This window comes from Pleuronectes platessa, chromosome 2 (assembly GCF_947347685.1).
Source record: "Pleuronectes platessa chromosome 2, fPlePla1.1, whole genome shotgun sequence".
NCBI classification, from domain to species: domain Eukaryota; kingdom Metazoa; phylum Chordata; class Actinopteri; order Pleuronectiformes; family Pleuronectidae; genus Pleuronectes; species Pleuronectes platessa.
Window position 1 is genome coordinate 15,233,162 of NC_070627.1, and position 23,231 is coordinate 15,256,392.

At 40.8% G+C, this 23,231-nt stretch overlaps 1 protein-coding gene across 1 annotated transcript in view; it reads left to right on the top strand.

The window, feature by feature from the left end:
* Nucleotides 1-23,231, top strand: part of col7a1 (collagen, type VII, alpha 1) — a 65,913-nt gene that overhangs the window by 24,871 nt on the left and 17,811 nt on the right. Inside the window, exons 47-87 of the mRNA XM_053438378.1 lie at nt 10-42; nt 149-220; nt 912-971; nt 1,159-1,194; nt 1,283-1,363; nt 2,363-2,398; nt 2,586-2,630; nt 2,750-2,821; nt 2,948-2,992; nt 3,068-3,103; nt 5,853-5,894; nt 6,053-6,133; nt 6,295-6,330; nt 6,441-6,476; nt 6,748-6,828; nt 6,938-6,973; nt 8,294-8,365; nt 9,232-9,276; nt 9,678-9,713; nt 10,128-10,163; nt 10,682-10,786; nt 10,868-10,933; nt 11,692-11,727; nt 11,824-11,859; nt 11,948-11,995; nt 12,102-12,137; nt 13,541-13,666; nt 13,820-14,029; nt 14,113-14,148; nt 14,239-14,283; nt 14,400-14,516; nt 14,603-14,674; nt 14,783-14,827; nt 15,269-15,304; nt 17,019-17,054; nt 17,136-17,180; nt 17,288-17,320; nt 17,432-17,494; nt 17,638-17,673; nt 18,225-18,305; nt 18,413-18,481. Coding sequence (XP_053294353.1) covers nt 10-42; nt 149-220; nt 912-971; nt 1,159-1,194; nt 1,283-1,363; nt 2,363-2,398; nt 2,586-2,630; nt 2,750-2,821; nt 2,948-2,992; nt 3,068-3,103; nt 5,853-5,894; nt 6,053-6,133; nt 6,295-6,330; nt 6,441-6,476; nt 6,748-6,828; nt 6,938-6,973; nt 8,294-8,365; nt 9,232-9,276; nt 9,678-9,713; nt 10,128-10,163; nt 10,682-10,786; nt 10,868-10,933; nt 11,692-11,727; nt 11,824-11,859; nt 11,948-11,995; nt 12,102-12,137; nt 13,541-13,666; nt 13,820-14,029; nt 14,113-14,148; nt 14,239-14,283; nt 14,400-14,516; nt 14,603-14,674; nt 14,783-14,827; nt 15,269-15,304; nt 17,019-17,054; nt 17,136-17,180; nt 17,288-17,320; nt 17,432-17,494; nt 17,638-17,673; nt 18,225-18,305; nt 18,413-18,481 — 2,394 coding nt within the window. The remainder of the gene's footprint in view (nt 1-9; nt 43-148; nt 221-911; nt 972-1,158; nt 1,195-1,282; nt 1,364-2,362; nt 2,399-2,585; nt 2,631-2,749; nt 2,822-2,947; nt 2,993-3,067; nt 3,104-5,852; nt 5,895-6,052; nt 6,134-6,294; nt 6,331-6,440; nt 6,477-6,747; nt 6,829-6,937; nt 6,974-8,293; nt 8,366-9,231; nt 9,277-9,677; nt 9,714-10,127; nt 10,164-10,681; nt 10,787-10,867; nt 10,934-11,691; nt 11,728-11,823; nt 11,860-11,947; nt 11,996-12,101; nt 12,138-13,540; nt 13,667-13,819; nt 14,030-14,112; nt 14,149-14,238; nt 14,284-14,399; nt 14,517-14,602; nt 14,675-14,782; nt 14,828-15,268; nt 15,305-17,018; nt 17,055-17,135; nt 17,181-17,287; nt 17,321-17,431; nt 17,495-17,637; nt 17,674-18,224; nt 18,306-18,412; nt 18,482-23,231) is intronic.

The window sequence follows — 23,231 nt, forward strand, 5'->3', positions numbered from 1 at the left end:
ATCACACAGAGTCCAGGTTTTCCAGGAAAGAAAGGAGAACAGGTAGAGTGTCAGATTCTGTTCTAATGTAACTCATCATTTTGACTGGACAGTGGCACCATCATTCTTCACTCGGATTGGTCTCCTTCCATTTTCTGCTCTTCCACAGGGGGAGCGAGGTCTGTCCGGCCTCGATGGGCAGAGAGGAGAAAAAGGAGACTCTGGACAGAGAGGAGAGAAAGTGAGAGACCACTGGATGATACAGTGTACAACTGGCTGTGTGTGATTGTGAATGTGCATGGTCACAATCTGCTATAGTGTGTATGAAATGTCACAACCTGGCTCAAGGCTGGACAAAGTGGGAGGAGCACATTTTTAACTGGAGTCCCCACAACTGAGGCTAACTAACCTTCAACTAACATGGCCCAGTTACCCCCAGAAAGCCATGGATGTGATCCCTCAGGGCGTGCATACATGCATACGTGCAAACGTCCATCTCAATGACTTAGGAATTGTACATATTGGACATGTAATTCACCCCTTTGTATACATTTTGGCCCCTTTATGGCCCCTTATAAAGAAAAATCCCAGATCCACCACTGCCGAGCATTGAGTTCCACCCACGTTCACTACCACTTTGAGACGATTGACATAAACTCACTTAGATTACCGACAAAACCTTCATTCGACACAAGCCCGCAATTTGTAACAGCCCGGCTCAAGGCTTGATGTAGGGGGAAGACCACATATGAGTTTTTATAAGTTTATCTTAAAGGACATTTTAATTGTGGATGTTATGAGGGAGAGGGAGACTGTCTGAATGCCACCATAGTATAGCAGGACTAGGTGAGATGAATCTACCAGACAACCAAACAGCAGTCCCTGAGAGGGTCGTCACACAAATGACAATCCTATTTCTGTCATTCACTCAGGGGTCTCCAGGGTCCGGAGGGTCAGGTGTCTTTGGTTCTAAAGGAGAGCCAGGAGAACGGGTAAGTTCATAGTAAAAACTCTCCACAACAACTGGCTTATTTATAATGTATACAGGTTTCTGAAAGGTTTTCCTGAAAATAGCACCAATCATTCCTGAAATGTTCCAGTGTGTCACCTGTCAGTGTGAGTCATGCCCCAAAACCACCCAAACTCAAAATGCATAAAACATGTGCCTTTCCCCCTCAGGGACTCGCTGGTGTCAACGGAAGACCAGGTGCCAAGGTGAGAGGCTGTCTGTGTTTCCTTCAGTCTTTTTGTTCGTTTGAACTTACTTGATTCTAAAACTGGTCTTGAAACTGTTTTTTTTTAGGGAGAACCAGGAGAAACAGGAGAGAGAGGCGAGAATGGGCGCTCAGGAATTCCAGGGAAATCTGGTCTGCCTGGGAAAGAGGTCAGAGTTGTCTACGGCCACTTAAAACCGTCCCACAGTTCACCTTCATACAGCTTCATCTCTCTACACCTTTACAATACCCTTATCAAGAACTTAGTAATATTCTTTGCATACGATAGAAATAATTTACATAATAATTGTCACAATAACAGACTTTGTTTATATTGCGCCTTTCAAAACATAGTTGCACGATGAGTAACAAGTCAACACTGAAAAATTGAGGGCAACAAATTAAAAGCAGTATAAACAACATTGGGGTAGAAATAAAAGATACAGTAAGCTGGGCTGGTTGATAATCATATTATGATGGTATGATTGTTGGAGGTTAGTGGATTTATAGATGTATTTATTTACCGATATTTTCGGTTAACCCCTAAACCAAATGTGAGAGGCCCTGAAGTTAAACCTTTAAACAAAATTGCCCAAAGCTCACTGGTTTGATTTCTCCAGGATGAGGATTTAATGTTTCTCTCTTGTTTCTCTAATGTTTTAAAGCCGAAAGCATTCATGAAAAATTCTCGTATCATTGAAAAAATGTCTGCTGCTCAAAATGAAGGATTATTGTTTGATCGATAGTGATATATATTGGTATTGGGGAACATCCATATCATTATCTTCATGATCATATCGACAACTTTATCAACCATGGTTCCCCGCTCTTATTGTACAGTATAGCTTCTACTACAAGTAAGGAGTAATACTATATTTCAGTGAAGTCAAAAGCTGTTTTTGTGATATCATGTTGCTCTCGATGCTGCAATAAAACATCAAACAGCCCCGTAAACTTTCCCTTTATTCCTTCCAACATGCACCTCTTTCCAAAGATGTCATTTTCGAGGTAAAAGCAAATGCACTTTTTGTGTATGATGAAAGATTTTCTCTTCCTTTGTACATGCTCTCCGTTCTCAACCTCTTTATACAGCCAGATTTTGCAATGTAGTGCTACTGCTGTTTCCTCCACGTTAAATTTAATGAATTATATATCCTTTCATTTTGCAGGGAGAGAAAGGAGACAAGGGGGATGAGGGCACTCCCGTAAGTATATTCTTCTCCTACTATCTCCATTTCTCATTCTCAGGTGCACTCTTTCATTTCCCCTTTGTGATGGAATATATTTCTTGAATGGTGCCATTCCCCATAACCTCTCCCATCATAGAAAAGATTGTATATAATCATGAGTGTGGCGGTGTCGCTGGGAATGTATAAACTTGTTTTTCACCAGGGGGAGTCTGGACTTCCTGGGAAGGCGGGAGAACGAGGACTGAGGGTAGGACACGTTTCTTTGAAAAATCTTCAATGTCAGCTTTCATTATTAAAACTTAACAACGTCCCAGTTACATCAATGGAAAGTTCAGTCCATAGATATTTTTTTTTGACCTCCCTCAGGGACTGGCTGGTCAACCCGGACGACCTGGAGAGAAAGGGGACTTCGGAGACCCAGGAGAGCACGGACGAAATGTGAGACATATTTTATGCATCATCTTACAGACAGCTTATCAATATGCTCTTGTGCTATTCCTGCAAGGCCGTTAGAGAAGGAAGGTCAGCTGCTCAGCATCTTTATTGATCTGTGTTCGATCATAGGGCAGCCCCGGACCTGCAGGACTGAGAGGAGATAAAGGAGAGCAGGTCTGTTCTTAGTTTTTTTGTCCTTATTCAACTCTGTACTGTTTGTACTTGATTCACAAACTTCTCTTCTCCTAGGGAGCTCAAGGGCCAGCGGGACCACCAGGAAAAGTGGTGAGTATTTCAGATACTTCCACATGTTAAAAAGATGTATTAACTTGGGCTAGGTAAATTATAGTCTCCAAAGGTTCTGGTTTTTCTAGGTTAAATAGCATCAACGAAGATATGGGAACATAAGAAAAAAACATAACCGGTTAAGCCAAGGCCCAAATGTATCCTAAATTCAATCAAATTGCACCAAATTTCGCACACTCATAAATATCAGGTCCCTCAATATGCTTTTTCATCCTATTCCATAAAATATTTCCGGGAAAAATGGTTGAAAAACAACCCTGAAGCATAATCTCCTTAGCGAAGACAATAAACACAGATAATAAATAATGGTCATAAGGATATGATCATGATATGGATTGTGTGGGGGAGCAAAATAAGAAAACAGTGTTAATAATACAGTGTTAATCATTCAGCACTAATAAATGTATGATGCATGTATGATGTATGATGCTCTGCTTGAGACGTGGCATCTCTTCAAATTTGGCTCTCTCTGAGGTTTCTACGAAGGACCCTTTGCACAATATGTGTATAGGGGCCAGTAACTGTGTCATTAGATTGATTATATAATGATACAATATTTTATTTTTATAATTTAATAATACTACAATAATCAACAACACTATGGAATATAATTATAACCATTATAATAATGTATATTTATTGAGCAACAAGCCTCCCCTCTTGTCCAGTTAGAAAATAAATGTGCGTATCTTAGTTTGGGGTAAGCAGGGGTTAAATTGGGTTTTGGGAGGTTGTTTAATTTTCACTGTCAACATCTTCCAAAGCATCTATGTTTACATCTCACGCCCTCCCACTCCAAGCAAGTTTCCTCCATCTCCCAGATCTATCTCTCCCTGCAGCACACTCTGCTGACCTGCTCATGACTCACTTCTTGACAAACTTTGTTCCTCGACTGTAATGTTGGACTAGACTGATAAACATTCAATAAGACACTGTCTCTATTTTTAGCCGACTGCAAAGGTGTGAGACCACAGTGTTCACATTCAGCTGTGAAACAATATATCAGGCCCAGGAATTTGTGTTCATCCCTGGCCACCCTCCTGCCAACGATCTGACCGCTAAAGGTTCACACGATGTATTGATGTGATGACCACCAGAATACATGATCTGGGAGGAAAGCCATCCAAGACTGAAGCATCAGAGCACGGACGTGTAAAAACCTATATAGTCATAGCACAAACCCAATGTAGGCTATAATTCTATTATGCCAATGCGTTCATATAACATTAGTTGTCTCTGTCTCTGCAGCTGAAGCACTGAGCCACAGCAGTTGATGGGTTGGATGTTTGCATGGATGGACATATACGCTTGGGCTGAGTGCTACAACTGTTTCAGAGCAGGTTCCACTTGCAAACCTTTTATCAACCAGTTTGCTTTTAACGTGGTTGACGTGAAGGTTTTGTTTCAATACTTCAGGAGTGCTGTTGTTGGCGATTGTTGAAAAAGTATCTGATAGAATTTGCCTTCTCTGGGTAGTGATGATCAGGTCCAATGTTAGAGGGTGAAGATCTATGTTAGTTGATTTAATCAAGAGGATTCTGGTCTGGAGATATATTGAAATAATTATTTTTTCCGATGCCGTACCTCAGTGTTATGTTGCTCATTTAGATTTTTTGAAAATTCTGCAAATGATGGATATTTGTAACTGTTTTACAGATAGAATAGATAATCAACTGCATAAAGACTGATCTTGCGGTTGGTATTGTTTTTTTACTTCCAATGAGATTTCGGCTGTTGACAAAATTAACATCAATGGAAAATAAGGATTTTTGTTAAATTTTAGCTGTTAATCTGTGGGAAATGGTAGTTACAACATTCAAAATTATTGTTATTCATAGATTCAGCAGGGGAGCCCTCTGGTCCTGTTGATTTGTTGTCAGGCACAGGTTAAAGTCCTTTGTAGAATTCTGTTGCTTTAATCTGTTTCTCAAATGCATTTTTTAGGTCTTCAGTAAGTTTGTGGTAAATCTAAATTGAGCTTTTTATTGCTGCTAAACATTTTGGATTTGTGCTGTTGGATTATTTGTATTGATGTTCAGTTTCTTGATCCCCATCTTTCTAGGGTGTGTAGGTCATATTTTTCTCTCTGAATGCTACTTTCACGGCCTTCTAACATAGCGATGGTGCCATTTCCAGTGAATCATTTATTTCAAGGAAGGTCATTAAGTGCTTCAAATGCTGTTATTTCCAGATAGACGAGAGAGTTAATTTTACCAGCACTACGTGGTATAGAGTAGGTGTATTGCAATCTGTGGTTTCAGTCTGTATGTTACAGAAATAGCTAAAGAGCCAATGCAATCCAATTTGGATTCAACTTGGCATCTTGGTTGGGTGCAGGGACAGAACTTGCACTATTGATTTCTTTTTTAACCCTGTCGAAGGTCAAGGTCACAGCATTGGATCATAGATTTGGTCTGATGTTTATGCACGGGAAATACATTGAAAGCATACATTGAACAGATCTTTAATTCGGTACTAGATTTCATTAATTAAAAATGAAAAAATGTATGTAACATATTAAAATAACATATTAATTAAATAAATAACTAAAACAAGTATTGCTATTAATAGCTACACATACATAAATTGTGCTGATCAGGTCTAACAATCAAATGTTAGTGTCATGCTTGAAAATAAAATGTTACTGAAAACAAGATGGCATTTTCTATGTGCTTTATTAAAAATAAATAATAATAAAGTAATCATTCATGTTTTTTCTTCTTAACAGTCGGACATCCAGGGCCAGCTGAAAGGAAAGAGTGGAGAGAAAGTATGTACTGCTCTTGTACAGCGGTTGTACGCCGAAAGTAACACTGACTAAAACCATCATGTTATATTTACCCTACAGTTAAAATTACATGTAAATTAATTGAATAAAGCAATGTAATTGGAACACACCTAAAACAACTTTGTAATTTTGATTCCAAGGGCGATGCGGGCAGCCCGGGGGAGAACGGCGACAAAGGTCCGAAAGGCGAAGCAGGGACTCCCGGAGCTCCAGGCCTGCGAGTGAGTCAGTGCCTACATTGCAATTTGTAAATGCTTCCGTGAACATTTGATGGACCCCTGTATATGCATCTGTATGCATGCTGACCCCTTCCACTGCTGATTTGTTCTGCGTGACTGATGAGACTTTGTGACTCGCTGTCCTTTCCCTGCTGTCTATAAAGGGTCCAGAGGGACAACGGGGGCCTGCAGGCACAAGAGTGAGTTTGAGTTTTGTCACTGCTTCTCTACTTCAGTTCTCAAAACTATAGCGGATATCTGAAGTGTTTTCTGCATTTCTTTAAATCACTTTCACTTCTCATATTTCCAGGGTGACACGGGAGAAAGAGGGACACCTGGAGAGAAGGTTTGAAATCAATAAGTCTGATTTATCCTTAAAATTACTCTACTGAGCCGTGTAAAGAATTACACTGTTGACTGGCTTTCTGGTGAGTGGCAGGACTCACTGTCCTTCATGCCACCGGATTCTGTTTCCCATGCAGTAGATTCCCAGTGGGATGAAGTGCAGAGGGGATGGTAGAAAGCGTCATGGCCTAAAGTTGACCTGAGACACTTCAACTGTTCTCTCACAGTAATTTAAATGTGGTCTCCTAACTCCTGAACCTCTGTGTGACCAGGGAGAACGTGGGGCATCGGGGTTAGATGGACGTCCAGGTCTGGATGGTAAACTTGGTGCTGCTGGACCACCTGGACAGAGGGTATTCCACTTTCTGACAACTTTTCACCGAACCATAAAAAACTGCATGCAAATTGTGGGGGTTGTGTCACTGTGACTGATCCATGTCTCTGTGTTTTCCTTGTGTTTAGGGTGATCCTGGGAAACAGGGAGATCCTGGGAGAGATGTGAGTCTCTCTTTTCATGTGTGGATACGTCAGCTTGAAAAATACAGTTTGCCCTGAGGTCTCTGTAATCGTTCGATAATAAAATGCTGATCGATGTAGTCTGAGGAGTGAGTACTCGTGTAATTATGTACAAATAATAAAAAGAATATAGTCAAGAGGGAGGTGGGGAAGCTCCCTACCTTAGGTTTTTCCAGTTACAAAGGGAACCATCTGGGAGCCGATGCAGTTTCCCAATCGTTGATTTATTGGATTATTTGCGATAGCTAATGGATTTCTTTTTTGTCATATTATTATGAACTTTTTAATTTCCTGACCTTAGCCAAATAAGTTCAAACAGCTGTATTGTATTTGTATGATATTTATAAAACAGTATTAAAGACTTCCACAGAATCCTATCAAATCACAACACTGCGTAGAGCATATGCCTCTGTCACGGCCAAACAGTCCCCTTATGTAACCACATTTAAATTCACTAGATCCAACTATTATTGGGACCTGCATCAAATCTGCACACATTTCTATATATCAGCCCTATTTGTGACTGACTTATTTCTTTCACCAAGATCCACGAATTACGAAAATGCTGATAAATGCCCTCATCTGCCCCCTGATCCTGATCCATACCCCATTTAAATGTGTTCCTCCCTGACACATACTGCTTTCCCTCCACCAGGATTCATGGTCCTCTGTTCAATAGCTGTTGTGTAATTCTGCCAATTGACGAACAAACAAATGCCGATGAAAACATAAGTTCCTTGACATTTTTCAAAACGAATACTATAGTAAGATAAAATAATTAAATGGAATAAAAATTAAATATACAGTATAAGTGATACATATAATACATACATCTATCTCACAAACACATTGACGGCAGACCCATTTGTGAACAGCCCTTCCTCTCCATAAATACTCTGAATCAACACATGATGAAGCCCAGGAGGACGGATCAAACATATTTCAGTTGCATGGCCCTGAATTACGAGCACGTAGTTGCACTTTAACTCTCCGATCTGCAGAGGGCAATGTGGAGATGTTAAGCTTCAGTCGTAACTCCTGTGGACAGTTGCATAAGACGACTGTTGAGAAATTCATCTCCAGGCCAGTTTCATTGTTATGTAATGTGGACCAAAATAATGATTTTTAAGACGACAACTACACAACTTTCTGTTAAGTTTAAGTTTTACATAAAGTTCTTCTGTTATATGTAAACCTTCCCACAAAATACTGCAAAGTGTGACTCAATCAAAGTCAGATTTAAATCAGATATAAAATTAGATAAAACCTTTCACTCTGGTATGTGTTGGTCTGTTTCACTAGGGTTTAGCAGGACTCAGAGGAGAACAGGGCCCCCAAGGGCCTGTTGGGCCTCCAGGAACTGCAGGGACACCTGTGAGTACTCACACACAAACCCACACACACAGACAAGCCCTTTATTTTGTATTTATGAAAATGTTTTTTGCCTGAACTGTAACAGCAAGGACAGCTCCAGAAAGGCAAATGTCTTGATTCAGTGATGTTGACCATCTGTGTAATGACTTAACACCATTGGTCAGGGTTTTGTTTTTTTTTCTTTCAAAAAGCACTAAGCAACTAGAGTGATGATACCCGACCAGAGCTCAATGGTTCCCATTAGCACCTGATGGGTCAGGTTGGGTCTGGAAACTCTTTTCGAAATGATATTCGGTTTCGAGAAGTGTTTGGTCACATTGGCTGGACCTTCTAGTTGATGATTTAACGCTGTATGTGCCTGTAATCTGTGAAAACATTGGCACATTGCATGTCGGGTGTGGTTTTCTCTTGTGGCTCAGGCGGGTTCTTACAGAGATTTGTGACCCAAGCACCATCCTACTAGTAACAAACCTTAGCAACTTTCAGTAGAAGAGAGTCACCAGTCCTGCCCTGACATCAGCACTGGTGCTGTATGTGTGAGCAGTGTGGAGGCCAGAAGTAAATATAGAAAAATATGACTTTGGCTGAAACTAGGCAGAATGCAACTATATGGAATGTTTCAGAATTATGCTAATTAGTGTGTTGCATTATCGAGCAACATTTAACCACATTTTTAGCAGAATTTAGCAACTTTGACGATAGTTTTATACAGCAGCCCAACATCTGTTTTCTACCACATCCCATATTTCTCAAGTTAATCGCACATGGTTCGGACATTTATCATCCTCTGACCTGAAGACTTGTTACATCTCAGTCTGTTATCAAGCACATTTAATTCACTGTGTGTCATCATCATTGTGTTTCAGGGTAAAGCAGGTGAAGATGGCAAAACTGGGCCTGCTGGCAAAATGGTAACTCCTCTCTAGAACTTAACTCTGCTGCCTCACTCCTCCATCCTGAGTGAATCCTCTCTCTCTCCTGACAGACTTTAAACTGCTCATGCTTCAGTGTTGTGACTTTGATACATGTTGTTATTGATTCTATCCAGTAAGACTATGAACAAGTCGTACTCTTTCCTGTGAGTGATGCTGATCAAAAGCAGTGGCGACGTGTATTTCATGACCTGCTACTTAATGGCTGTCTTAAGTGAACCTCTAAAGCAGCGGCACTGAATTATCTGAGTGCTCCTTCAGCAGACTGCCCATTATTCCATTTGTGTGTGTGTGTGTGTGTGTGTGTGTGTGTGTGTGTGTGTGTGTGTGTGTGTGTGTGTGTGTGTGTAGCCTTTAATGCATTTTGTTTTGACTTACAGGGTGAGGACGGAGTGCCAGGTGAAGATGGGAGAAAGGTCTGTAGCTCTTCATAAATCTTTAAAAGCACCTTGCCCTGACAGAATGGTTTAGTTTTTAGTCAAAGTATGTATCAGGATTTGTCCACAACACACAATAATAATAAACAAGTTAAACGACAAACACCAGCTATACACTGGAGTCTAATTTATGTGGTAAATCCATCGTCCTCCATTGTTTTATCAGCCCTGTTAAAATGCTGCATATTTAAGAAAATATTGGTTTTGATTTCTCAAGGTGCTCTTATTTCTACCGGACAAATCTCTTGCAAAAACATTTATTTAGACAACAATTTCGTATGGAGAGATAAATAGATTCATTTTATTAAATAGAATATATAAAAAAATAAGATGGCTTTATTTCTATGAAAATAATTCTGCTTTTTATCTGACACCTCTTTCTTTAATCTACAGGGTGACAAAGGAGAAGCTGGAGCAGCCGGAAGAGATGTCAGTTTTGCCAAATCTCCTTCATGTTATTCTTCCTTTAAAGAATCGTGCCTGCCTTAACCTGGCCTCTCTCACCACCTTCGTCCTGCATTGATCCCACCTTCCTGGGCTTTATTGTATTACACATCAGCTTTTCCTCTTTTCTTTTCCCCTCAACACTTTCCCACCTCGAGTGTGTATTTATCAACTGGAGCTCACTCTGACATTGACATTACCATCACACTCTCACTCACTGCTGAATCAATAGGCTTCTCAGAAGCAGCTATAAAAATTCACTAGCCTCTAATGATCAGGCTTAGCCTTTAAGGGTGAGCCACTTCTGAGAGAAATCCAAAGGAGCACCAAATGTCAGCGATGCTGTTTTTCATGTGCAAAGTAATATTAATTATCTCTGGAACATCAGTGGAGGGGTGGCAGCGGCCACCTGCTTTGATTTTATAGTTCAGCCTCTACTATAGCATTGGCGAAAGTAACCCCGTGTGACGAGATTCTCAGTTGTGTTGTTGCATATTTTCCAGGGCCGTGATGGTCAGAAAGGAGACCGGGCCCTCCCTGGGCCTCTAGGTCCCTCCGGTCCTCCGGGGCAACCTGGCGTCCCTGGCAACATTGGTCCTCCAGGACAGGTGCATCACATGTAGACCCATTTTACAGTGCTATGAATATCAATGATAGTTCGCATTACTAATCCAAGGACTGTCTCTTAGGTTGTGTATGTCAAAGGCGCTGTAGCGGCAGCAATCCCAGGTCCTCAGGGGCCCCCAGGAACCCCTGTGAGTTTGCATTAATTTCTGATGTTAATTGTATATATATGTATATATATATATATATATATATATATATATCCCTGCCTTTTCATTAATGTGATATGCTATGTATAATATGTACAACCTAGGGCTAATGGAGAATGAATGGGAGAGCAGATACATATAATACTAGAATGAAACTTAGTAGAGCTATATAACTCCACCAAAGCCCAACAGTCTCTTTTTGTAAACACATTCAAATTTAAATAGTTTGGATCTGCACCAAATTTCACACACTTATAAAGTGAAACACAATTGATGGCTTTTCATCAATAGCCATGAATTATTGTTTGAAAAATCAACAATAACAACATCTCATCTCACATTGTCAAAGAAAGTGGGGAAAAAAAGGTTTCCTGGATCCTCCCTCTGATCCAGATCAGCACCAAACATGACTGTTGTCTTCCATGAAACATATCGCATCAAGATTGGTGATAATCTGTTCAGGTAGTTTCTGCAAAATCCAACAAGAACGAAAGCTCCTTGGCAGAGTTAAAGCTCCTCTGCATGTAGTTTCTCATAGAATCCTGTTCCATTTTTTTTGTTCTATCATATTGTATCATCGTTTTCATTTTGCAGAAGCATCATAGAAAATAGCAGTGTCTCCCACATGTATGAGCAGTGATGTCTGTTTTATCAAGATGTGTCTCTGTATGCTGCTGCTGCATCCCTCCCACAGTCTTATCTCCTCCTGCTCTTATCAATGTCCTTGCTCTGTCTTTCAGGGCATCCCAGGGATTCACGGAGCTGCGGGAGCCAGAGTGAGTCGCACATGTCTTTATTGATCTCAGTTGGTGTTGGATTAACAACCATTTACTGTGTTGTTTTTTTTTTACGTGTAATGTTCTTTGCTCCAGGGAGAAAGAGGTTCTCCTGGCCTTAAAGGTGATGCTGTAAGTTAAACTTTCTTTTCTATCATAGTGAAATTGTGACACGATGGAGGCTTCACGTGTTTAGTGTTGACACTCTTTTTTTTGGCAGGGGGACCCGGGAGAGGACGGCTCGCCGGGCAAACCTGGGACAGCGGCGGTAAGACATCAGTACAACACCTGTGATGACCAAGCTGTGACCGGTTAATTCATTTATCGCCAATGTGCTTCACCTTTGCTGAATATTTTTTAATTTCTCTCATCAGGATGTACATAAAGCTCTGGCCAGCTTTGGTATCCAGGTATGTGGAGTCTGTGTACTTTTCAAATTTACATTTCTATGATTCTGTACAATGTTTATTTAGTGTCATACGATTCCTAGTTCCCACGTATTCTATGTTATTTAAGGAGAGAGATTTATATATTCACAGAGACACACAATAACGCACATTTCCTAAAACAGGTTTTCTTTATAAGTCCGATATGTTTATTATTTATACTTAAAAATACGTTTTTGTTTATTTGGGGGATTTATAAAAAAAAAAATACCATCGGCAAAAGTTTAATTTTGTGATGAGAATAAGTAGAGTAGGAAGAGAGACAACTATTGCTTTAATAAATATTCATTTTCAAATATGCCAACAGCTTTCACATCACTTTTACTCATGCATTTATTATATTATTATACTATGGGTTCGTGGATAAATCTTTCAGTAGAATTGTCTTGCTAATTGAAACTTTCGTTGAACTTTTGCAAAGCGGCCTATTTATCTGTTGATTCATAGTCATTTGCAAATGTCATCATACCATCAGCAGCTTCCCGATATATTTATAACTTGTGTTCATCTGTCCTTCCCCTTGTGTCAACAGTTTAATTAGTTTGACAATGAAAATGTCATCAGTCCAGTAAAAGTGGATTAACAGAGTTGCCATGAGCAAACTCTGAATGGGATTCGCAAGTAATTTAAATCCACAACAGCACGTGGGTTTTTTGTGACAGACGTGGAACAAAGCCTGATGTAGATCTTTGAGTAAACCTATTCCTAACTGTGTGGAGGAGTTTACTGCCCGTGAGGATGTCTATCTCAGTTACTCAGCATATTGTCTAATACAACATTTTAGGTTGTGTTTGGATTTAGATTTACATGCTCCTAAGGATCAGAAAACCCATCACTTTCCTCACTTTCTTCAATCTGTCATCTGCTGCATCCTTTACTAAACTAAGTGTTTTAGTTTCTGTCTGAAACTCAAACTGATAAAGCCTTGCTAAAGTCTGCTGCAGGTTCACTCTGTTCTGATTGGTCAATCAGTTGAAGTGCATGTAGGAAATGTCTGCCTCCACTCTCTCTTTACTTTTCTTTGTTAGATGGCGTGCCTGACCAGCAACTACACATTCATTATCCATATGTGGAATATCATAAAGTCATGTGACACAATGCAGAAGATTGGACGAACTAGGGACGTTCACAAAAAAAAAGCTGTATTACACGCTGGAGGAAAGATAAACACAAAAATTATCATAAGTGTTCTTTAAAATTACCATTTGGCCTCAGAATGTTTTACCAGCTGCTCAGATTTTACAGAAATGATTTTGTATATACTGACTAAATGACTTTGTCTTTATCTGAGGTCTAAATCACTTCAGAGACAGACCTGTGTGGCTGAAAGTTATAAAGCCTGTTTACTTGCTCTGCCCTCCGCACAGGTGTCTGATCTGAAGGTGGTTGTGGACAGGAAGGACCCACCCATGGCTCCTGCAGTACCGAAGGCAGAGAGAGGCGAAAAAGGAGACAAGGGCGAGTCAGGACCGAGAGGACCATCTGGTTTAGATGTAAGTATGACGAGGCAAAGGGTATAAATAAATACACTTGATGAAGATCGATAGTAAGATAATAAATGTCCATCAATAAAATACGGTTATATATATAAATATATATATATATTATATTATATATTTTTCTTTCCACTTCTGGCTCAACATTAGGGTGCTCGTGGTATTCAAGGAGACAGAGGATCAAAGGGCGATCAAGGGGATCGAGGACCAGTGGGCGCAACAGGGCCTACTGGAAGAGCTATAGGAGAACGAGGCCCAGGGGGACCCCCAGGTTCTGCTGGAGAGTCAGGCAAGCCAGGGATACCGGGTGTTCCTGGGAGAACTGGGGAGCTGGGAGAGGCTGGAAGACCAGGAGATAAGGTAAAGAGCTGGGTGTCAATAAATCAAGAGGTTCTCATGGACTCATCATGACTTGACCAACCTCATGTCTCTGTATTTTTCAGGGGGAGCGGGGAGAGAGAGGTGACAAAGGAGAGGCTGTAAGTTCTTATGTTGGACTGATGTCATCAACATTAATGTTATATCCAAATATCTTCACAATAATTTGATCACCTCTATCTGTTTGTTAGGGAAAAACTGGGCAAACTGGGTCAGGCGGTCCACCAGGTCAAAAGGTAAACTGCTTTGTATACTGTCTTCTGATGTAGTGAAACTTTGTGATCTAATATTTAGTAAACATAAGAGATATGATGAAGTTCAAAGATATTTTTATGTTTTCTATTTTCTCCAGGGAGCGTCTGCTGATTCTGTACTGATCGGTACGCCTGGGGCCAGAGGCCCTCCAGGTCTTGCAGGACAGAAAGGAGAGCCTGGTGCAGCAGGACCACAAGGACAAAAAGGAGATCGAGTAAGATACAAAATATATACAAAAACAATCTATTACAGAATCACATATATACAGATCATTTCATGTGAGTGTAAAATGTCTTCAAGGGTTTTGCGGGACCTCAAGGTAATAAAGGAGACAGAGGAGAGGGTGGAGAGAGAGGACGTGATGGCTCATCGGTGAGTTGGCACTCAGAAGCAGTCTAGATTAAACCATTGCAATAACGACACTGACATCTTGGGAAATATATTATTATATATCATTATTATTATTGTTTGTAAATTCAGGGCTCACCAGGAGAACCGGGGAAACCTGGTCAGGATGGGAAATCGGTAAGTGGGGGGTACGGGGTCTTGTTAATGTATGCAAACATATAAATATAATAACATAACATTGTGCAAATTTCTGTAGTGAATATTTCAGTCAACAGCTGTGGTAAGTGTATGTTTCTTGTAAAGCAACCATACATTTTAAAATACCTTACCCATGTTTAATGATTTACAGTGTGTTGCCATGTAAGCATAAGATTGTTAATGAATCTAAAAGACAACCTGCTCCTTCTTTAGATCTTGAAAATATAAAACAAACAGCATTTCAGTTCCCATCAGAGGACATCATCATGTTTTCCTAACATTTACAGTAATCACTAAAAGTCGAATCACACTGTGGGAAACTTCTGTCTTCTTGCGTAGGTGCATGAATAAATGAACAGAGGAACGATATTAGACACTTCTCACAAATTTTTGTTTTCCCTCCCCTCCGTGTCGGAGCAGGGACCAGCAGGGCCCGCTGGTCCTCGAGGGCAACCAGTGAGTAACCAGTAACCCAATAAAGGCGCCTTCTCTTAGGTTTGACCTGCAGAGTGAATCCACTGGGTTGGCTGAAAGAGCAGAGCAGATGGAGCTCTCTTCTCCCCTCCCTGGGCTGAGGCTTCATAGATCCTGTGCTGCTAACACCTCACTGTCTAACTTCCTCTCTCTCTTCATCTCTGTCCATCTCCTTTTTGTGTTGTTTGTTCCCCCCCTCTTCCAACACGGTCCTCTACCAACCTGTCCCCCCCCACTCTCCTCTCATCCACCTGCCTCCATCTTTCATCCTCTCCAGGGCCTGCCTGGGTTTCCAGGAGTACTAGGCAGACCGGTAGGTTCTCTGCTGCTGGCTGGCATGCTTGGGCTTTGGGTTAAGGCGGGTTGTGAGAACCCCTCTCTGTGGTATCGGATACAAACCTCAATAGATCTATCTGTGCTGTAGCTCACGCAGCTAGCAGCATAAAATATGTGTCCGCGTTTAACAACAGGAGAGTAGATCTATCAGAATGCAAACACCGTCATGGACCCTCCAGGAAAAATGTCATCACTTTAATCTCATTTCATTTGTATTGGCCACGTCCTTCGAGAGCGGGGCCTGGGATTTGGGAAGAGTCAGACCTTGATGGGTTCCTCATGAATTATTAATCAAGACCACCTGTCCCCAAAGCATCCGTGTCAAACTCAGGAGAAGAATTTTGAAGTTGGATTTTAAATGCGTAAAACACCACACATTTGTCAGAGCAGATGAAAGGAAGTCAACTGACACCCTGAGCCGCAGTCTCGCCAGGATCCAATGTACAATAGCAGGGGGGAATACTAAATTGAGTGCACTCCAAATAGTACTTTGTTGTCGAATCGCTGAAGACTGCTTATCATGCATGGAGCTGTGCCTGCTGTCTGTTGCGCGCTCATCCCTTGCATAGCACTGATTCTTTCAGTTTACCATGTTAGTGCCTGTTTGCTCACATTGTTGCTCCTCCTGTGTTTGTGTCGTCCTACCTGTTGTGATGTTTGTCTTTGTATATTTGTGTCTCCTAGAGACGACGTCATGCCAATCTGCCTGTCTGTTATTTATGTTATAATTACATTTACATACAAATTTGAAATGCTGCATATTTATGAACATTTTGGTGAAATTAGTCATTTAAAGCTAGGGTTTTTAACCCTGGAATAGCTAAGCAAAAATCTAAATATTGTCTCACAAACAACTTAGCAGCCCTACCTTTTAAAGGAAAAAAATGCATTTGGAAAAATGCAGTTTATTTGTGTTCTTTCCTAGAGTTAGAAAAAAGATTGATAACATTCTCAGGTCTGTTCATTGAACATTAAATAGCCTTAACTCGTTAAATAAGTAATTACCTTAAGATAATGTCTGTTATGATTTGGTGCTACATATATATAATGTTGAATATGAAGCTACCAGCTGTAATCTTAATTGAACTTATCATTAAGACTAGTATGGGGAGAAAGCCTTCCTCTCTATGTCCGAAGTAAACTCAATTCATGTAGAAGCAACTCCAGCTCCACAAATGAACACATTATATCACATCATGTTTGTTTTATCTATATAAAAAGTGTTAATAATGTTATATTTGCTTTAATTTTAGATTATTCTCATCTAACTCTTAGCAGGAAGGCAAATAAGATTTTAAGAAATATAAAATCATACCCTTTAAAAAAAGCATTTTATACAATACTTGTGTTTCACTTTCAGGGAAACGCAGGAGAGCCCGGCATAAGGGGGCCAACTGTAAGTATCACAGTTGATGAGGCATCTTTACAAATCCACACACGCTTACCAACCGTTTACATGTTTATGTGTTTTAATTAGGGCCCCATGGGTCCCAACGGGCTTCCAGGTCCATTGGGTGTGAAGGTGAGCTCACTGAGGTGTTACCATTTCAGAATTGTTCATTTTTTCATGAACAAATTAATTTGTTTGTCACTTTGTCGGTCGAAGTAAGAAAAAAATCCTTTTCACAGGGTATTCAAGGAGAACCAGGCATTGGCGTCAAGGTAAAACAGCTACAGGACTACTAGTTTCCACTGACCTATAGAACCCAGACATATCACAGTCATTGCTAACAGATCAGCAGTGTGTTAGCTTGTTCCTCTTTGTCTCTGCAGGGTCCTCCTGGTGCCCAGGGGAGCACAGGTCTGCCAGGACCAATAGGTCCCCCAGGAGCTGTTGTAAGTGTTCCCATAAATCACTGCTTCTCTTCAGGGGGAATGAAAAAAACCTCTTTCATGTTTTCTCATGAAAGTCACTGGAAATCTCATGGTGTGTATCACGTTGTTTTCCTTCTGACCCCTGTATGATTTTCTTCCTGCAGGGTCCACAGGGCCCCCCTGGACTGTCGGGGCAGGTGGTGAGTATGCAATCCTGATCCAGCTGCTTCTGTCGCTGCACAGTCAGGAGGTGTTGAACAGGAGAAAAGCTCTGAGCCTGGGGCGTCTTAGTTGTGACTGAAAATTGGAACATAATTGAACAAAACCTCTGAAACATGTGTACCAAGCTCTTATTGATAAATGGTTTCCTCTGATAGATTTTTTGATCTCAATTTTAAAAAGCAGGATGGGATTTGTTGTCCTTTCAGTTGAAAACATGCATTTCTGACCCTTGCAACCAATATTTATATCACTACTTTCTTGTTTCTCTGTCAGATTCTTGTTGTGAACTAATGAATGTTTGTATAACGATCCAATCATCAAAGTAACTAGGTGCCTAAGAAATCCACTTCTAAAATGTGACATTGTGTGAAGTCTTCCCATTCAATGTTATCTTACCATTCACAGTGTTTGAGATGAACTTAACGGATACAAATTTGCAAACCCTTCAGTAACCCTAAATCCAAATATGACAACATATGCTTACTCTTAAGTACCGATTACAAATACTGAAGAACCTCCTGCTCCTCAGGGTGAAGCTGGTAAACCTGGAGTTCCTGGACGAGATGGAGTGCCTGGCAAAGAGGGAATACATGGATTATCAGGAAAGCAGGTGTGTTTGTCTGTGTTGGTTTGTCACGTTGTCATGTGTATCTGGGATGTGCACCATGCTGTTTTTATCGGGTCATCCTTGTTGTCATTGTGTAATTTGTTGCACAGGGCATCGCTGGACCTCCGGGCCAACACGGCTTAAAGGGAGAGCAGGGAGACAGCGGTCCTCCAGGGAAGGTAAGAACATGCTGTGCCTACCGAGGAGCCCCTGGCGAAAAGGACAAGTGTATGAAATTGGTTTTGTGGTTGCTTTTATTGGATATGATGCAGAATGATTTGCTGCCTGAAGTCATATCAAAAAAACATTTCTGTAGCGCTAATATTAGCTTCCCACTGCAAGAGTTTTCATCTGATGCACAGCAATAGGTGGTTCTGAGTATTCCTCCAAGGGCTGCAGCTGTTTGTCCGTCTGGGGCTGGAGCTGCTGTTACCAGACACGTTCACCAGAAATATGTTCATCTTTTAAAGTTGGTCAAAAGTTCCAATGTTTTTTCTTTAGGTGTTAAGTATTTGATTCCAATTCTTTTATCATGGAGAGACACAGTTCTATGAGTTTTTTGTATGAATGCTCCTCACCTCTTGGAGAGTTTTTATGTCTCCCTCACCCTCCACGCAGGCGATGGCCAAATGATCAGAAGCGTTATGTGTTCAGGTTGTCTGTTTGTCCGCCAATACATCTGTCATATTCAACACAATATCTAAAGAAATTTCAAATTTGGTAAAAATGTTAATTTGTGGTCTGATCAAGGTCACAAATTAACTTTTTTGCCTTTTGAATCTAATATCTCCAGAACACCTTGAGGGAATCCTATCACATTTGGTATAAACATTCACTTGGATGGAAGCATTACATGATGTAATTTTGATTTTGATATGTATATATATATATATATATATATATATATATATATATATATATACATATATATATACACATATCAAAATATATATATATAAATGTATTAGGAACACCCATATAGAATTTCATTACATCTCATACAAACATTCACTGGAACTCAAGATTGATCAGATTAGAATTTAGAAGTCAAAGGTGAAAGGTCAAGGCCACCTAACAAACCCCCGTCTTTTATCTTAAGAGCGCCTCAAGAGAGTTCTTTCAAATTTTCCTACAAATGTTCGTTAATGGCCTCTTGTACATAATATCTCAGCTCTTTAGGGAATTTATTCATATTATGTCGTCAAATGGACTCAAAGATGAACTTAGTTTAGTTTTAGTTTTCCGTGGTCAAAGGTCACAGTGACCTCACATGAGAAATAAATGAAATAAAATGTATGTAGACTGAAACTGCAGGGCGGTCATTTTAGTTTGAGCTGGGATTAGGCAGTAACGTAATACAAGGACGTCATGTCTCCATGCAGACTGTCTCAGTGAGATATCTCTGTCATGTGACTGCTATTGATTGACATTCAAAGGGTAAATCTCACTTGCTGACCCAGCAAAATGAGTTTTCACGTGTTTCAAACATGTTTGGATGCTTTCTCCTGCTCTCACAGGACACTCACAGGTCTATATTATCAGGTGCAGAACAGCCCCAGAGACTTTTCACAGAATTGCCGTAAATATAGGGAAAATCCAGTGGAGGCTTGTAGTGCCGGCCTCTCTACAAATAACTGAGGCATCGACCGTGAGTTTGAAATAAATGCTTCCATAACATTTTTATAATATTAAAGCATAAAATTGCAGCCCTGCAGTCAGTTGGCAAGCGATACATTGCGATTTAGATTTTCTCATGACCTGCAATTTATACAGTGGATGTAATAACATGTGGTTTGTCAGAATGTGAGTGGGGCTCTATGCTCAGATATAATAACAAAGAGACGACTCTTTAACAGATGTATTGTGCTGCTGTAGGTCAACTCTATCACAGTCTGTGCACTCCTCGTCACTCCATCATTTTATAAGGTACAATAAAACTGAAAGGAACTGTCAAATCACAAGGATTCGGGTGTTCCAGTGAAACTGTTAAAGATTTCCCCTGACATCATTATTTTACGGCTTCTCAGGACAAAGGACTCAACCGAACCGCTGAATTATTGTTGTCTGCCCGTTGTCTGTATTTGAAAGACTGCAGACATCTGTTAAGAGGGACTGGCTTTATGAAGCTTGTCCCAATTCTGCCAAGGAGGATCTCAATTAAGTCAGATTTCAGCTCAGTGAGACTGAAAATGACAGAGAAAGTCAAATAACTGTCTCTCAACTCATCACATCATCACAAAGTCAAATTCATTTTTTCTTCTTCCTGATTTACTAGACAAGGCTCGGTCCAGCTTTTTTATAATGCCTCCACGATGGCGATAGTCAGTGGTCAGAGGCATGTTGTTTTGGGTTCTTCAGTCTGTCCGGATGTCAGTACGTCCCATTGCTGTGACCGCGAAATCTCAAGAATGCCCTTAGGGAATTTCCTCAAATTTGGTACAAGTATTCACTTACACTCAAGGATCATGTGATTAGATTTTGGTCGTCAAAGGTCAAGGTCACAGTAACTTCACATGAGTCTGTAACGTGTGTGTAGACAAACTGCACTGATGGTTGGTGGAGGCATACAACTGCAGTGTAGTATTTCTAGTTTCCAATTGTGATTATTTCTCAGGTGCACTTTTTGTTTTGCCACTTATTGCTTGTAACAACTTATGTGGTTGTTCATGCTCATGCTATAATAGATTGTTAAGTTTACAATAGATTGTTGAGTTTCGTACAGAGACATGTAACATAACTAGTTTCCACCCTTAACTGAATCAGGGATGTTGGGATTACACCATATGGTAAAGTACATATGTCTTAACCACTAAGCCACTAGAGATCCCACCCTGTTTTGTGCAAACAGTTTTTCCTCGTTCTCGTAGTGTGGTTTCTCTCCCCTGGTCAAATGCGGCTCGACAAAAAGACAAAGATGGAGCTTGCTTGTGTTGTGCACAGTATTCACTGCCACCCCTGCTGTTTGTGTTGCTGACACGAATCGTGACAAATATCTCGAGCAGTGCCCTCACTGCTGAAGGCCTCAGGTTTAGCACCTTGGACGGAGCCACAGTGACACTGTCAGTGAGTTCAGCGGTTTGATAAATAACTAGGCAACATGTGTCTGCGAAGGGCCATCTGCTCAGCAGCTCCACCATTTGTTCTCACAAACACACACTCACACACGCATTAACACACTCAGACACACAAACACACGTGCACAATCACACAAAACAAAGTTGAGGTGACATTGCATTTTTGCAACGGCAACTGCTAAAAACAGGAATGTTTTTAGTTTCCACTTCCTTTCACAACTTTTCTTGATGTTATTACAGACAAAGACTGTTTTTAAAAATGGACAACATGACTGCTCCCAAATTGCGGAGCCAAAGCATCTTGATCACCACAGAGTGGCTTGCTGCCCTACAGGTCATAAACCCTGTCTCCTACGTGTTAATGTTTTCTTAAAGATTGTTTCTGTCATCATAGGTAAATGGTCAGTACTTTTATAGCGTTTATTTATTGAGCGTGTATCGGAGGGACTTCTGTACTGTGGCTCGTTCCTCCGTTCACTGCTGCCCAAACCCCGGCTCAAGATGCCCAAGATGGCAGCATTTTTTGTCTTTATTTCTTGATAGTGGGAGGAAATGGAGTATACAGTGCCTTGCATAAGTATTCACCCCCCTTGGACTTTTTCCCATTATGTACTGTTACTAACTGGAATTCAAATAGACTTAAATAAACTTTTTCCCGTTTGATCAACAAAACATGCATAGTACTTTGGAGATAAATTTTATTGTGACACAAAAAAGTTGACATCTGTTGGGTGCATAAGTATTCACCCCCCTGTGTCAATACTTGGTAGAACCCCCTTTCGCTGCAATTACAGCTGCAAGTCTTTTGGGGTATGTCTCTACCAGTTTTGCACATCTAGAGATGGAAAGGTTTGTCCATTCTTCTTGGCTAAAAAGATGAAGCTCAGTCAGATTGGATGGAGACCGTCTGTGAACCGCAATCTTCAAGTCTTGCCATAGATTCTCTATTGGATTGAGGTCTGGGCTTTGACTGGGCCATTTTAAGACATTAACATTCTTTAATCCAAACCATTCCTTTGTAGCTCTGGCTGTATGTTTAGGGTCATTGTCCTGCTGGAAGATGAACCTCTGCCCCAGTCTCAAGTCTTTTGCAGACTGCATCAGATTTTCTTCAAGGATTTCCCTGTATTTGGCTCCATCCATCTTTCCCTCTATTCTGACCAGTTTCCCTGTACCTGCTGAAGAGAAGCATCCCCACAGCATGATGCTACCACCACCATGTTTCACTGTTGGGATGGTGTGCTCAGGGTGATGGGCAGTGTTGGGTTTTCGCCACACATAGCGTTTTGCGTGGAGGCCAAAAAGTTCAATTTTGGTCTCATCTGACCAGAGCACCTTCTTCCACATGTTTGCTGTGTCTCCCACATGGCTTCTGGCAAACTCCAAACGGGATTTTTTATGGATCCCTTTTAACGAATGGCTTTCTTCTTGCCACTCTTCCATAAAGGCCAGATTTGTGGAGTAGACGACTAATAGTTGTCCTGTGGACAGATTCTCCCACCTCAGCTGTGGACCTCTGCAACTCCTCCAGAGTAACCATGGGCCTCCTGGTTGCTTCTCTGATTCATTTTCTCCTTGTCCGACTCTTCAGTTTGGGTGGACGGCCTCCTCTTGGTAGGTTTGCGGTTGTGCCATATTCTTTCCATTTTCTTATGATGGATTTTATGGTGCTCAGAGAGATGTTCAAAGCTCTGGATATTTTTTTATAAGCTAACCCTGCTTCATATTTCTCCACAACTTTATCCCTGACCTGTTTGGTGAGCTCCTTGGTCTTCATGATGCTGTTTGTTCAGTAATGATCTCCAACAAACTCTGAGTCCGTCACAGAACAGGTGTATTTATACTGAGATTAAAT